Consider the following 16,112-nt stretch of genomic DNA (forward strand, 5'->3'; position numbering starts at 1 on the left):
TTACTGAATTGGTATGTTCTGATAATTTGTTAAGGTTTATAAATGATCTAAAAGTGTTAACCCAATTTCATATACGTTCCTAGATGATGAAATCGAAAGTGCGGCGGGTATTGTATTCATAAGCAGAAGTATAGTAGTAGACTATCGAACTGAAATAACTGAAATATTATTGAGTTGGTAATATATTATGCCGATGTCTAGGATGTTCCTTTCCTTTGATATGGCCAAAAGAGGCGAGTAACTAATTTCCAATTGTAACGAAAAATATACAAGAATCCTTGCAAAAAAAACCCAATCTAACAACACTATTTGAATTGGTTGATCCAACATCATCAAAAAGATCGTCCTATCAACTCATAATAGCAAACTTTTTTGAGTAATGCACCTGAACATACCAACTAGGTAATATTTCTTACGAAACTATACTTTTATTTTTGGTGCGAACTCCGCCTACTTCTTTCCTTCTGACCCTTTCGCCAACTAACTACGTCTATGAAATTAGACAAATGCCTTTGAATAAATCATCTGAACGTACAAATTTGGTAAAACAAAAACTACGATGTTATTCCACTATTAAATCATTGGTACACTGGCAGTGTTATCAAAAACTGAAATTTTGCATTGAATTTCAACCATCGGACTTTGAAAAGTATTAACATTTTTCAGAAACATTTTAGCTCCATACTTCCCTCGGCAAAGATGTTAGGCATATCCTGAAGTATGCATATACTTTATAGGTTACATTCTTTAGGTAAATCTGGGATCTCTAGAAATAAAAATGCAAAAAGCACGTTTTTCCATACGAATTCCCATACAAATTGCAAACGCAATGCACTACGCCGGGTCATAACCAATCGATCCCAAATTATACAGTTTTTTGTAACCCTAAGTGGACCTAATAAATTACGTTTTTCCTTACGACTGAGCCTCACCCTATTACTTTATATTGCACAGATATCAAATTATTACCAATAAGTAAGTAAAACTTTCCTGAATCGGCTGGTGTAGAAATGATTAAAATCCATCAAGTAATAGCGGAATTACAAGCGTGCAAACCTTACACAGTTTCGTTACTTAGAAGATATTTTAGATTTTAAAATGACACCTAGCCCCAGATGGTAGAGTAAGACATCTTTAATGTCAAAAATTTGGTTCTTTGCGCAAAGTTTCGTGGTTTGAGTAGTGTTAAAACTTTGCAGATGCAACCATTATTCTATTAAACTAACGAGAACAAAGCTTTTTTACGCGGTTTATTGGATAACGCGGTTTTTGGAATAAGGGGGGGGGGGGATAAGCTGATGGAAAATAACTAGAACATGAAGAAGAATTTCACCCCCCCCCCCGGGATGCTTGTGGAATGCGCAGTAGTATATACGGCATCTAGCAAAAGTAAGCATCGAACTAACATTCCTTCCCTTTCCTTCCGCGATCTACGTTCGGGCTTGGCCGGCGCCATTATTGATCAATAAACACTTTAGGAATACAAGATGTTTCGCTACTCCCAAGCATAATTATCTACTGATTCCCTGTGCAACGGAGTAGCCGCCAGGGGTGGTCACCAGAGCTGCACATTATCACCAGGTTGTTTTGAACTTGAAGGAAGAACAAATCTCAAATCATGCCCTACTAGGGTGAAGTGCCTATTTTCACCATACTAAGGAGGGCGCCGCACTGATTCATTAATTACTCAGCCAACAAACAATGGAATGCGAACAAATTGGCATCCACAGCTTTGCTTCGTTGTTAAGTACCAAGATAATAACATACATGCACTGAATACAGCGAAATTCTCGTGTTTGAACGCAATGAAAACACGAACCGAGTGCCCCTATTGTTGCGCTACCATTTGGCTCAATGCGTTAAACAAAGATGGCAGACACTACTCTAACCAACGGCTTCTAATGGGTAGCGTGATAATAGAAACATAGCGATAATGGGCTCATCACCCTATGTTCAATTCGCAGTTTTTCGTTTGCATCATTCATTCAAAAAGCCGAGCTGTTCAATCATTTTCCATTCATTTTCGATTACATTGACCAAGTGAATATCTCTGTACTGGGATATTAGCTTCGATTTTCAAGCAAAACTACTCTGAACATACTTCTTACTGTTCATGTAAGCTTGAAAACACAAGATATTTCAACATTTAACCTAAGCTGGCCTCTACAGAGCAGATGACAACTTTGGTTGGTGAATGAAAAAGCATCAATTTGAAATGAAGATGTATGGTTTAATCATGGATGGGTTTGATTGAGCTGAAAGTTGGCATTTGAAAATGAAAAAAATTTGCACCACTGGTGGTCACACAAGCTGAAGCTAAACGCGGTGTTTTTTCGAAGATTTTTTAATTAGCGTGTAAAAAAATCGCGGTAATTCAAAAATCCGCGTGAAAAAAAACACGTAAGAATCTTCAGTATAGTGATACACCCTGTCCCATAAGCAATGGATTGTCTGAAATGAGATAACAAACAATAAAGCTAGTACGTGTTAAATGTTTATTGAACGATTATTCTCTGCATTACGATTAATTGTGTTCACGATTATATTTTACCATTGTATCTTTAAAAGTGGTCTACGACAGATAGTTATTAGTCTCCGCCTCGGGATATATATTTTTTCATTGTAATTTATCTATCAAAATATAAGGCATACGATGTATCTACTCCATCGGTAAAAAAAGTATTCTAGTACTTCAGAAAGGCAGTGTATTATTGGTTCACTGAATGAATTGATCGTAACCGTATATTTAGAGCAGTAGTTAAAGTGACACTTATCTGAGGAACTATGTACAAAAATTTACAAACAAACCCTATGCATATAGTCAATATCTTTATTGTTATCGTTAATTATTTCATTCGTTAATCATCATTTGTTAGTGAAGCACCACATTTTGATTTCATTTATTCTACTAGTAACTTGCTCAATCTTCAACCTTTAATAAACACTCGTACACATTCCTTCGAATTACTGCTAGTTAGGAAAACGTAAAAGGCTTCGACTCTACTGTAGACGTATAATATTGTCTTGAGATGTATGATAGCTTGATACTCCTGGTTCCAAAACAGCTACATTCGGTTGAATTTTAAGTTCGGTAAGAAGTGGGTCATAAGAGCCGCTTTGTATTCGGGAGCAATTTCATTTCGTCTCACCGCCTAATCCTAGTTTACTGTTGTTACCTATATTTAATATTTGTTTGTGCTAAAATTGTATGCTTTGCCGCGGTTGTGGTACTTTTTCTACTGCAGGTTTTAATATTAATAACCTTAGAAACTAGAAATAAATTAACGGACAGCACTGCCTATCAGCAAGCCTGCAGCGCAGATGATGGTGGGAAGCGAGAAAGAAATAAGAAAAAAAAACACAGAGGAAAATTAAATTAAATTACTAATCCGGTTTAAAGTGGCGTAACCAGCGATGGTCCAGGGCAGTTTCGCACAGTCCTCCGCTGGTTGCGCGATTTAATTTAGCACCAACCGTCGCACGGTTACAACTGCTTACCTGCAGTCTTAGTGAATTCATTTCGTAGCCACCCTTACTCTGCATCTGGTTTTGTATCGCCGAAAGATGGTTCGTCGAGAGCTCGACGTCGTTGGATCCGATGTGGCCTGCAAAGAAGCGCGAAGGAAATCAACAGTTGTCGGTCAATGAGTTACAGTTCATTAGCATTGGGAAAGCTTTAGGTTGGCAGCAATTGGTGTAGGTTGCTCATGGATTCAACCCTCATTACACCATTGCACCGAGGTAGTCGTTGTAGGAAGTCAAATTATTGGTTATTATTTACATCCTAGTTACAAGAGAATCTACATCTTGTTTACATTGCATCACAGCAACTTCCAAAACTAGGCGAGTAAGATGCGGGATGTTGTGATCGTTTGAAGTATAAGACTAGCATAAAAACTAACTATTGTAAATCAATTAATTAACCGACCGGTATGCACAAAGTTGGTAGGATTTCCAATCATAGATCGATCTATCCGTAGCCGCTGGTGATGTCGCCGCCGCCGAGGGCTCTGCGGCTGTTGAAAACAGCAGGAAAACCATTGCAGCCAGATATCACCGGTACTGGCCATTTTACCGCTTTTTAGTTTCTTCTCCACTATGGACCGGTCTCGGGATGAAGAGGTAATAGGGGTCAGTCAAGTAAGCTATCAGGAAGTCGTTCTACCAGCGGAATGCTCAACTGAATCTCGCACGGAAGATGACTTTGTTTTGTTTTGCTGGGATCCCCTACAACAGCTCGAGGCAGGTTCTCGGCATCTGCAAAAGATGAGTGAGAAAAGAAGCGAAATTAATATTAAAATCTGGTTTGTGTATTGTTGAGAAACAGATAAATTCAACTTGGCGGTGCGTATAAATGCGATCATAATTTGTACTTTGAAACTTCCGTCTGTGCGGCATTTACGAGTGACCTTCGGGTCAACAGCGACCAAAGACGTGTGTAGGTCTTGAAAAAGTCACCGTATTTAAATCTATAGCTGATCAGGTCTCGAACGAGAAGCACGAAGCACATGGCAGCCGTGAGCCAATGAGCCCGCCATGCTTTCAGGGTCAGGTGCTCAAGCACGGTTCAGCATACTTTTATTATACCTTTTCCATTCCATCCAGACAACTACCACCCCTCTGCGCATAGTATGGTAGAGAACAGACAAAGAACTGTAGCTACTTACTGACAGATCTAGTAAACCTCCGTAGGCCGCTGCCATCGCCTGACTAGACGACCTGTCTCGGATTGCTGTTGCACTGAGGAGATAAAACAGTACAACAAACTCTGTTCGTTAAAATGTGAGTTTTGAAATGGCTTGCGAGAACGAGTAAGAGAGATTATAGCTGCTGATATGGATATGGTAAATTGAAAAACATTTTATATTGATTGAATACTTCCATATTTCAGTAGCGAAGAAGTTCAACTGCATAGATTGAAAGAAAAGGGGTTAATTTATTATACATACACCTTAATAAGATACTGAAAAATCCACATATTTGCAAGCAAATGTATCACCATTATTCTTCTTATCAAGAAAACCAGGTATCACTGTGCAAATGTTATACCATGAAAGATACGTACCGTGCATGACACATATGAAACGATTATTATCCGTTATCACACTTGCCATATTTATTTGTCCTAAGCGTTTGTGTAATATTCGACTCCGGTATAATAAAAAGTCAGCGCGCAGGAAAAATTTACTTTGATCATACATATACCAAGGAATAGTGAATAGATTGCACGTTTAGAATAACAGCCAATCGCAGTAATTAACTTCTGTTAATATTAACCTTTACAGTAGCCGGTTACAATGTTTCTGAATTTTTTTTAGTGTTGCTCTCATTTGTTCCGTCATTATTCGGAATCCCCGTGGGGTATATCCGGCATCCAAGTGGGGTGACGTACGAGTATTGAAGAACACACACGAGAGATTCCATGAGAAACCGGCCGACCGCAAAATATGACCATCGTCGATTTGAACGAAACTTTGCAAGTGTGTTCACTGTATGAATCTCCATGATATTCTCTGGCAATTGGAATATTTTGATACAAGAGCAATTTTTCAAAAGGGCGTAAACGGTTCTACGTGTATGAATTTCAAAAATTTTTTGTTCGATTACTATATTTTATACAGCAAAACTCTCTGAGAACAAGTTACAGGGAATGAATACTTCTGTCTGTCAAAAATATACACCGAAAAAAATGTTGTGTCATTTTTCAAAAAAACAAAAATTTATGATAAGAATTTAAATTGCGAAAAGCCCATTTTTTTAAATTTTTTATATTTTGTTACCAAAAACCTAAAGAGAAAAGAAACATTTTGAATGTGATTGCATGATGGAGAAAAAATCGGTAAAAAAGTTTTTCTAACAATAACTTCGTACATGTTTTTAAATTTCATACTAATTGACATACAAAATTGTAATTTTATTACAGAATATAATTCTAAGCACCATTTAAAATCAAAATGCATTTAACAAAAATCTTTCAAAATGCGATAGTTTTCCAGATATTTGAAATTTTGCTCCTTCGAAACAATTAATTCGTGTAATTATGCTCTTTTTAAAAGTTATTCGCGTTACCCATCATAAAATGTGAAAAATTTAATGTTAATCGTTTTAAAGACGTAAAAGCAACTTTTTTAGTGTATTTGGATCATGGAGAAGCTTTCAATAAAAAAGTTTTCCTAACAACAATTTTTGACATATTTTTATAATTCTTACTATTTGCAGTCAAAAATACAATTTTCTTTTTGAATATGATTCTAAACGCCATTTTAAATCGAAATGCTCTTAACAAAAATTTTCTAAAATGTTGCAGTTCTCGAGATATTTTAACTTTTGTTTTAACAACACAATTATTTTGTTTTATTACGACCTTTTCATAAGTTAGTCGCATTTCTCCATCAAAAATAATAGGTTTTTCAAAAGGCCCGTAAACTTTCCTGCAACTTTCTTTTTGACATGAAAGCGATATTGTAAACCATTTGAAAGTTACATGAAAGCAACCAAAATATATTTCAACCATAGGGTCTGATGATTAAACTATATAGTTGAATCATATTTTGGTGGTTTTCATGTAACTTTCAAATGTTTCACAATATCGCCTAGATGTCAAAGAGAAAGTTGCAGGAAAGTTTACGGACCTTTTGAAAAACCTATTATTGTTGATGGAGAAATGCGACTAATTTATGAAACGGTCGTAGTAAAACAAAATAATTGTGTTGTTAAAACAAAAGTAAAAATATCTCGAGAACTACTACATTTTAGAAAATTTTTGTTAAGAGCATTTCGATTTAAAATGGTGTTTAGAATCATATTCAAAAAGAAAATTGTATTTTTGATTGCAAATAGTAAGAATTATAAAAATATATCAAAAGTTGTTGTTAGGAAAACTTTTTTATTGAAAGCTTCTCCATGATCCAAATACACTAAAAAAGTTGCTTTTACGTCTTTAAAACGAGAAACATTAAATTTTTGACATTTTATGATGGGGTAACGCGAATAACTTTTAAAAAGAGCATAATTACACGAATTAATTGTTTTTGAAGGAGCAAAATTTCAAATATCTCGAAATCTATCGCATTTTGGAAGATTTTTACTAAATGCATTTATATGTCAATTAGTATGAAATTTAAAAACATGTACGAAGTTATCGTTAGAAAAAAATTTTTACCGATTTTTTCTCCATCATGCAATCACATTCAAAATGTTTCTTTTCTCTTTAGGTTCTTGGTAACAAAATATAAAAAATTTAAAAAAATGGGCTTTTCGCAATTTAAATTCTTATCATAAATTTTTGTTTTTTTGAAAAATGACACAACATTTTTTTCAGTGTATATTTTTTTCAGACAGAAATATTCATTCCCTGTAACTCGTTCTTAGATAGTTTTGCTGTATAAAATATAGTAATCGGACAAAAAAAATTTGAAATTCATGTATGTAGAAACGTTTACGCCCTTTTGAAAAGTTGCTCTTGAGTCAAAATAATCTTATTACCTGTGGAAAATATTTAGTCTTGCATGATGGTGAAACGTGCAAAGTTTCATCGGAATCTAAGATGGTCGGTCACGATTTTAATGATTTTCGGACGGATCTTCGTGGAATTCCTCACATGACACATGACTATTTTTCATTGATCTTTCACAATGGACATGAATTGGACCAATCTTGGCAACCGGAAAACTGTTCTGGGAGAACCTTAGAAAATGTATTTACTTTTCTATCATTCCAGTATTTTGGACTCATAGATTTATACGAAATGTGAAGTTCTTTTAATTATATACTCCCACACTGCCCTTTTATGCAATTGTGACGTTAGCGTCAATAGGAATATTTTTCAGGAAACCAATTTTTGTGTTTCGTGATGTTTTCAAAAGCACGAATAATGTTTCAACTATCTGTTCTGTACAAAATGTGTACAAACCATCGTAGATAATAGCCAATTGCTTATTTTTTCACTTTTTTGCAAAATCCTTGTAAATTTTAGCTAACGTCACTTTTGCAAAAAATAACGATTTAATTTAGCTGTTTTTATGCAATTCTGACGTACGTATACAAACCAATAGTGCCGGGTAAAACGTGTCTTTTATTATCAACCGTTTCAACTGAATTATCTGAAAATGGTTATGAATTCCTTCAAGTTTCCGAGGGTATATGTGGTGGTCTGATCAGATGGTCGGTTTTGGATCTATACGGATGTCCCGTGGGGTATGTCCGAGGGCCATTCAGTACATTTTCATAATTTTTTCCGAAGTTTAGCTGCAAGCAGTGATGTACCGATGGGAAAAATTCCATCTTCCCGGGTTTTTATTTTTGGGTTTTAACCGGGTTTTTCCCAAATCATTTTAATCCGGACAAAATATGGGTTTTTTCGTTTTATCGAATGTATGATGTTCATTTAATGTTTTTTAACCTTTTGGCAGTCGAGCTAGTGCACTGAGTGCACGCTGCTCTGAAAATCTAGAGAAATCGTCTTAGGGCACCAGCGGCTGTTCGTTCAGTGGGCCATTAGCGCGACTTCCGGAGGGTTCTTGCATTTTCATTTGAGAGACCGAAAATAAAAGTCGCAAGGATAAAACATACTTTGTAGAACCCACTCCAGATATCTAGCATGTAAAAATCGAATATAAACATCAAGCGTAAAAATCGGACTGAGATCCTTGAGCATGAGAATCGCTTAGAATATTCTCACCCGAAAAAGTCGGCAAGTATGAACCTCCAGTATAATTCGCTCACAGGAAATTCCGTTAAAACCGTTACATTCAAGATTAAAAGTTGAATAAAGAAAAGTCCTTTGTAAGAACATAATCGTAAAGCTTCTGTCCGATTTTGAAACTTGAAGTTCAAATCCAATTTTCACATTCTAGTATATTTATAACGGGTTTTACGAAGCAATTTCTGTTCCTGCGACTTTAATTTCGGTCCATTATTTAACCACAATATTTGTAAAGAAATGTTGGATCACTGCTATAACAATGATTCAATCGAAAAAATCCATTCAGAATTAATATACATGCAAAACTTTATGACAATAATGCTCATAAATAAAATATAAATGTTTGGATAACAATATATTATTGTTCAATTACTAAAATATCAAAAAATTGCAAAAAACCCAATCTTCCCGCGAAAAAACCGTTTTAACCGGGAAAAAACCTTGGGTTTTTTCCCCAAAATTATAAAAACCCGATTTGGTACATCACTGGCTGCAAGTCAGGTATTATTATAAAATGTATCGTATATTTTATCATACATTTGAACACTATGGCCTTTTTCAAGCAACATAGAAGCGGTTCTGGATAACCTAGTGAATACGGAATGCGCTACCCATGTTTGTGAAACTTTTATACTTGAAGATACCTGCCATACGGCACATTAACGATGATCTATAAGCAATGCAGACATGTAAAGTCATCCGGACACACGGGGAAACTTTACAATCAATTCGGTGATTCCGGATTCCTTTTCAATGGTCGAAATTTTAAGTGAATATTCCTGTCACACGGCACATCAAGGTACACCAGCTCGGTTTTCTACGAACAATGCTATCACATGTATAATCACCCGGAATGAAACATTTTTGTTAAACGTTTCTGTCATGCAACATATCAAATAATATCAACCCTATAATTTATGGACAATGCAAATTCAATGTCAAATATGGACACTTTATTATCAATTCTGGAATATGGAAGATCGGACCAAACAATTCTAGTAATTATTTCTGTCATGCGGCACATCAAATTCTGTGATCTGTGAAAAATACAATTTGAAGGTATTTGGATACAGTGTTCCACTTAACGACTGGTCCCGGTAATTCCGGTTTCCCGCTTCTTTGGTAATTATTTTAGAGAATATTCCTGTTACACGGCACATTAAAATACATCATATCGGTTGTCTTCAAACTATTCAAGCCCATTTGAAGTCTTCCTAGTATATTCTGGAGTTGGTTGTAATCTGCCCCGTGTGATCTGATGACTACATCTGATTGCATTTTTAGTAGATCGAATGTCGAATAACAGGTGTATTCAGGTACAAACGTTTTAAAGGTATGGGTTACTCATTATGAATCGTCTCTCAGATGTTTTCAAAATTAACTTAGAGCCTTTATATACAATTTATTAATGTCCATGTTATATTACTACCAGTCTTCATATTATACTTTGAAAAATTAATGAAACTGGCTTAAAATTGCCTCGGACATTACATGACCCCATTAAATTTTCATATACATTTGGAGCCGGATACAGTTGAACTCACGGTTTATGAAACTTGAATAAATTCCAGATCATTTGCAGGTATTTTGGTTGGAATTGGTTTTGAAATTTATTGGTTAGGTACCAATTATGCACTAAATGATGAGATATAGAACAACAGTGGCCAAAGTTTTGAACAAAAGTTTTCACCAAGATACGTTCGTACATTATTGTGGTATCAAAAATCCACGTTGAAAAAGGCTAAGCACGCTAATCTAAAGAAGCATTCTAACTTGCACAGGAGACTTCTTAATGACAATAAATAGTTCCAAAAAAAATTATCGTGCTAAAAAGCTAATTTGAATACCACCCTACCCTAATTATAATACCACCCTAGCCATTTACATCACAAAATGGTGCTTATCTAGCTCCCAACATTACTTATGATACAACAGCTTAAGAATATATTGTTTTACCTTGTTAAATTCACCTTCAATACTATATTGCACCGGTACGTCACTTTGGTAAAACAATGGCGTCTACGTCACTTTGTTTTTCTCGTTTTAAAAGGCCATTTTGCATAATTTTTTAAAGACAATCACACTAAAAGACGTGGATTTTTGTGGAGAACTCAGAAATATGAAAAATGAAATTTGACCAAACTTTTGCATATAAGGGCAGCACAGCTCCCTCAATCTCGGTGTGGCCATTCCGGCGCCGGTTTCGGATGGACATTTGACGCGATTTTGAAAACCTAGATGGTGGCTTTCCGTAATCACAAATCAGTGACAACCATCATCAAAAAGAGTGTCAATTGAAAGGGAATGGTCAGTAGATGACCGAAACTTATTATTGACACGATATTTAAAACTGGCTCTTCATTTTTATTCCCACTGTGAACATAATTTATTTGTTTATTTATTTATTGGAGCAGGGAAAAGCCCATTTGAGCTGAACACACATTAGCGGCGCAAAACCAACAGATTTATTTATTTATTTTCCATCTGACCTACATGGTCTACATGAAATATGGAATGAGGAAAAGCCCATTTGCAGTTAGTGTGACATCCTCCAAATGCGCGTAAAAACCTCATTATCTTTTCACATATACACAATAAACAATATTGCACGTTAAATTACATTACATTATTTAATTAATAATACATCTAACAAATCAAAATCTAATGCACTAAGTCAACCGCTTAAGCCTATTTCTAAAAGTATCACATGAAACAGAGAAGTCAAAAAATTCATACACACTATTAAAAACACTACACATCGCCCTTACGGGTTCTTTCTGTCCATAATCAGTACTTTGATAGTCGAGTCCTAGAAAGTATATTGACACATTCCGCGGGCTTGTCCACCAGAAGGACGTTTTTGTTTTGTCTTATTATGGTATCACAATATTTTTTCCTCGATTCGATAGTGTTTAAACCATTGAAAAGTTATGTAATCCAACTATTAGCATTTCGACAAATAGTTGAAAAATATATAGAGAATGAAGTTGAATTTCACGGAAAATGGTTCCTGAATTATTGACTTCTAAGAAAAGCTCTATTTCATGACACTATTATTGAAATTTTAATCTGTTTAAAGGAATTTGTTCGTTATTGAGTGTAGAACAATAAAACTAGAAAGATTTTTTCCTTGATTTGACCACTAATACTTTTTGAACTAGTGGAAGTTTTTATTGTTTCTGCGTTGTAACGTCACGAAAAATGCCTATGTTTTAATTTTATTAAAAAACTAAAATTTTGTTCAAATTTATATTCCGAATTCTCTTTGTATTCAAAAATACTTTTCTAAAAAGCCTACAATTTCTTTTATTGGATGTGCAGAACTAAAGTTACGACAGAATACACTTTGCGTTGTAACGTCACGTAATTCAACTTTTATCAGCCGCTTGAATGATTTATCAGATATAGTGTCAAATTTTACTTCGTATGGTTTTTGAAACACTATCAAGTTGTTTCGTGAACAGGAAATTATACTAGCGGGATATTTATAACTTCAGAATGTATATCCTTCTTTCTTGACGTTACAACGATTTGACCAACCTTCATTCTATAAATCTCTTATAACTTTTTCAAATGAACTCCTTCATCAAACCTAATTATAGATTCAGAAAATAAACGAAATTTTATGTATTTGATTTGATCAACAACACTTGAATGCACTAGAGAAGGTATGTTAAATATACGATTGAGCAACGTCACATTATATTTCATTTAAAAGTCCACCTACACTGTACTCTCCTCGGCGCCGGTCATATGGCACGTTCCGATCCAATTACGCTAACAGCAACGTATTCCAGGACATGCGATGTAATTTTTGAACTTTGTTCTCGAGTTAGTATTTAGCCATGAATAATAATGCGTTCCCTGAATATATCTTTCCTCACAGTAATCAACTATTCCACACTTCGCCATCATCGACGAGACGCCCGTTATAAGGTTGTCCGCAACCTCTTTTGTAGTCGCACGTGCCGTCAGTTAGTAACTAACCAATTCTTCCGTTACAAGCCGAAATAGCAGCTACATAATCGAAATGCCTGACGTTAATATAGACGGGTATCTATCCGAATAATTGTATTTAACATAATAATAATTGGGTCTACAGAGACCTATCTGGGTGACCGCACTAAATCGTCTCAATTGCTTAGAGGCGGATAAAAAGGCTTTGGCTCATCTCAAATGAGCACAAAAAAGATAGATGAGGGAGTGTTTATTGATGTTTGCAGACATTTAAAATTCCGTCGAATTGACGATTGGATGTAACACATTCTTTAGTAACATCACGGCGATGTGACGTGTTCTTTTTCTCTGAATCTTTGTAACTATAATATATACAATATTTCAGAGTACTTAGCATTGTCGATTGTCTGGCGCTTAAATTGTGCTCGCTTTGTCATTTAAATCCACTTGCTTAAGCCCAACAATACAAATATCATGCTATAAACTCGGATCGGGAACCTGATTCCTTACCAAATTAAAGAAAGTAGTACTGCCAATTTATTTTTGTTTGTGAAATATGTGATAAAAGCTGCTATTTTGGCTCCGTTAAACTACCATATTGAGCCGTGTCAAATAAATAAATGTGTCAAATGGCTCAAATCTATCCACAACAAGATATGAAATAAAAATTTTCTTGGTTTGATGAATTATTTCTGCTACAATCAGAAAATAAACTGTATCGTGATTTTTCAACAACCCCATATTGTTATTCGAGTTAATTATCATTAAATAATGGCTAAATGTGATAAATGTTTAAAATTTTACTCAAAACAATAGCACCAGCGTAACTTACAGAGTTTTAGAAAAGTTGAAGATTTTCGTGACGTTACAACGCAATGAGATATCGCTTTTTTGAGAAAGGAGCGTTGTAACGTCACGAAAGTTAAAAGACGCTTTATAAGAAACAAAACAATAAAAAATATATTTAATGACACCAAGTTATTCGTATGCTATTTAGAAATACATCATAGAAGATTTGTTCTTGATAAAAAATCTTATAGAGCAGATATTTTGACTTTTTTATAAATACGTTGAAAGTTCTGATTTGAGACGCGTTGTAACGTCACGTTACATTATCGATCATAAAACAATCCTCTTCCAGTATATTCAGTTTATGTTTATTAAATCTTTAGTGAAATTTTGTCTGCTTTCCGAATCTGTAATAAGTTTTGATGTAGGCGTTCATTTGATAAAGTTATAACATATTTATGGAATGAAGAATCGTCAAATCGTTGTAACGTCACGAAAGAATGTGTCTATTGTATATTTGGGGCATCTATTTCACCTGTTAGAACTTTTCCTACAAAGACTGCTCTGGAGATATTTCGTCTTTTTGAAAGGGTGTCCATATCAAGCAAACGACAACGATCGATGTAAGGTGGCAGCTCTATCGGGTTGCGCCATGGCAGAGATTTAAGAGCAAATCGGAGAAATATAGCTTGTATAGATTCAATCCTGTTAATCCAGATACTCGCATACGGACACCAGATGATAGCTGAAGCTTCCAGGACAGAGCAAACGAGAGAGAAATAACGTGCTCTCAGGCAATACGGATCATTAAACTCTTTGGCTATTCTGATGATAAAACCAAGGTTCCTGTTGCCTTTGGCAATGATGTGGGAATAGTGATCCCTGAACGTCAATTTAGAATCCAGCAGTATTCCAAGGTCCCTGACAACTGACACTCTTGCAAGTGTTTTCCCTGAGATAGTATAACACCACAAGATTGGATTTTTTTACGCGTGAAAGAAATTACTGAGTACACTCAGGTTTTTTTTACGCGGGAGATACAGGCCGCGTAAATGAAAACCGCGTAAATTTCAAAATCCGCGTAAATGAAAACCGCGTAAATTTCAAAATCCGCGTAAATGAAAACCGCGTAAATTTCAAAATCCGCGTAAATGAAAACCGCGTAAATTTCAAAATCCGCGTAAATGAAAACCGCGTAAATTTCAAAATCCGCGTAAATGAAAACCGCGTAAATTTCAAAATCCGCGTAAATGAAAACCGCGTAAATTTCAAAATCCGCGTAAATGAAAACCGCGTAAATTTCAAAATCCGCGTAAATTTCAAAATCCGCGTAAATTTCAAAATCCGCGTAAATGAAAACCGCGTAAATTTCAAAATGCGCGTAAAAACCGCGTAAAAAATACCGCGCAAAAAAAAACCGCGTAAAAAAAACTTGAGTGTATTTAGATACACTGAGAGTCAACCGGTTTCGAGCACACCAGTTACAAAACTCATCTAGTTGTCGCTGTAGTTCGATGCAGTCCAATTCAGATCGCACAATGAGGAACAGTTTAAGGTCATCTGCATAGATAAGTTTGCATCCTGGTGGAAGGATATAACAAACGTCATTGAAGAATAAGGAGAACAGCAAGGGTCCGAGATTAATACCCTATTTACTATTTATGAAGTAATGTGATTCGATATTTCCTAGTTTGACAGATAGGGTACGGCCAACAAGGTATGACTCCAGCCACTTAGTGAAGTTGAGTGAGGCACCCAGCCTTTCTATTTTCGCCAATAGGAGCGAGTGATCAACACGATCGAACGCTGCTTTAAGGTCAGTATAAATAGTATCTGCTTGTGCTCCTTCTTCCATACTTTTAATACAATGTGAAGCGAACTGTGCTAAGTTCGTTGATGTTGATCTACCTGGGAAGAACCCATGTTGATCTATGGATATATATGTTTTGGCTTCCCGGAACAACACATTGCTTACTAGACTTTCGAACAGCTTAGACCACGCACAGAGAAAGGTTATGCCTCGATAATTTGCTATGTCCTGTTTATCACCTTTTTTAAAGACAGGAAACATAACTAACTTTTTCCAACACAGAGGAAACGTCCCTTGCGACAACGATTGATTAAAGATCAGTTTTAGAGGAGCAGAAAGGGCTCTAGCGCATCCAAAAAAACTCATCACTTTCGTCGAATGAAATCAAAAACATCGTTGAACGAGATTATGGCATGTCAAAGAACAGCGAAACCATACGAATAAGACGTCTAAAGAGCGTTTGGTCTCCCTTATTACACAACATAAACCACTTATTTTTAAAAACAATTGTACAACTAGAATAAACTTTGTTAAGTTGGACGGAAATAAGTCTGGAAGTTTATGGAGAAATGTTTTATGAAGCGATAAGTCGAAATTTATTCGATTTGGTCGGACAGTAAATGTTACGTTTAATTTCCAGCAAAGAATCATCACAATCCTCAGTATAGGTACCATAAAATCAGTTTAACAGGATGTCGGTTGTATTGGGCATGCTTTTTCATGGCATGGTATGAAGCCAATCGTGAACATTGATGGCAGAATGAATCAGCATCAGTACAAACAAATACTGTAGGATCATATGGAGCCTACCGGGCTACGTGGTGAGCATTTATGCATGCCAATGACCCTAAG

The 16,112-nt window shown here is 35.5% G+C and overlaps 1 protein-coding gene across 2 annotated transcripts in view; it reads right to left on the bottom strand.

Moving 5' to 3' along the window:
- Positions 1–2,812: 2,812 nt before the first annotated feature.
- The window catches only part of LOC131684124 (CDC42 small effector protein homolog), a 91,058-nt gene continuing 77,758 nt past the window's right edge, over positions 2,813–16,112 (bottom strand). The window contains exons 1-4 of one of the 2 annotated variants that reach the window (XM_058966695.1): positions 4,668–4,799; positions 3,929–4,257; positions 3,499–3,605; positions 2,813–3,310 (exon numbers count right to left, since the gene is read on the bottom strand). In XM_058966695.1, the coding sequence (XP_058822678.1) occupies positions 3,302–3,310; positions 3,499–3,605; positions 3,929–4,070 (258 nt within the window). In that variant the 5' untranslated portion in view covers positions 4,071–4,257; positions 4,668–4,799 and the 3' untranslated portion in view covers positions 2,813–3,301. Of the gene's footprint in view, positions 3,311–3,498; positions 3,606–3,928; positions 4,258–4,667; positions 4,800–16,112 lie in introns of those variants that run through there. The other variant, XM_058966694.1, reaches the window with a different exon arrangement.

This window comes from Topomyia yanbarensis, chromosome 2 (genome assembly GCF_030247195.1).
Source record: "Topomyia yanbarensis strain Yona2022 chromosome 2, ASM3024719v1, whole genome shotgun sequence".
Classification (NCBI taxonomy): Eukaryota; Metazoa; Arthropoda; class Insecta; order Diptera; family Culicidae; genus Topomyia; species Topomyia yanbarensis.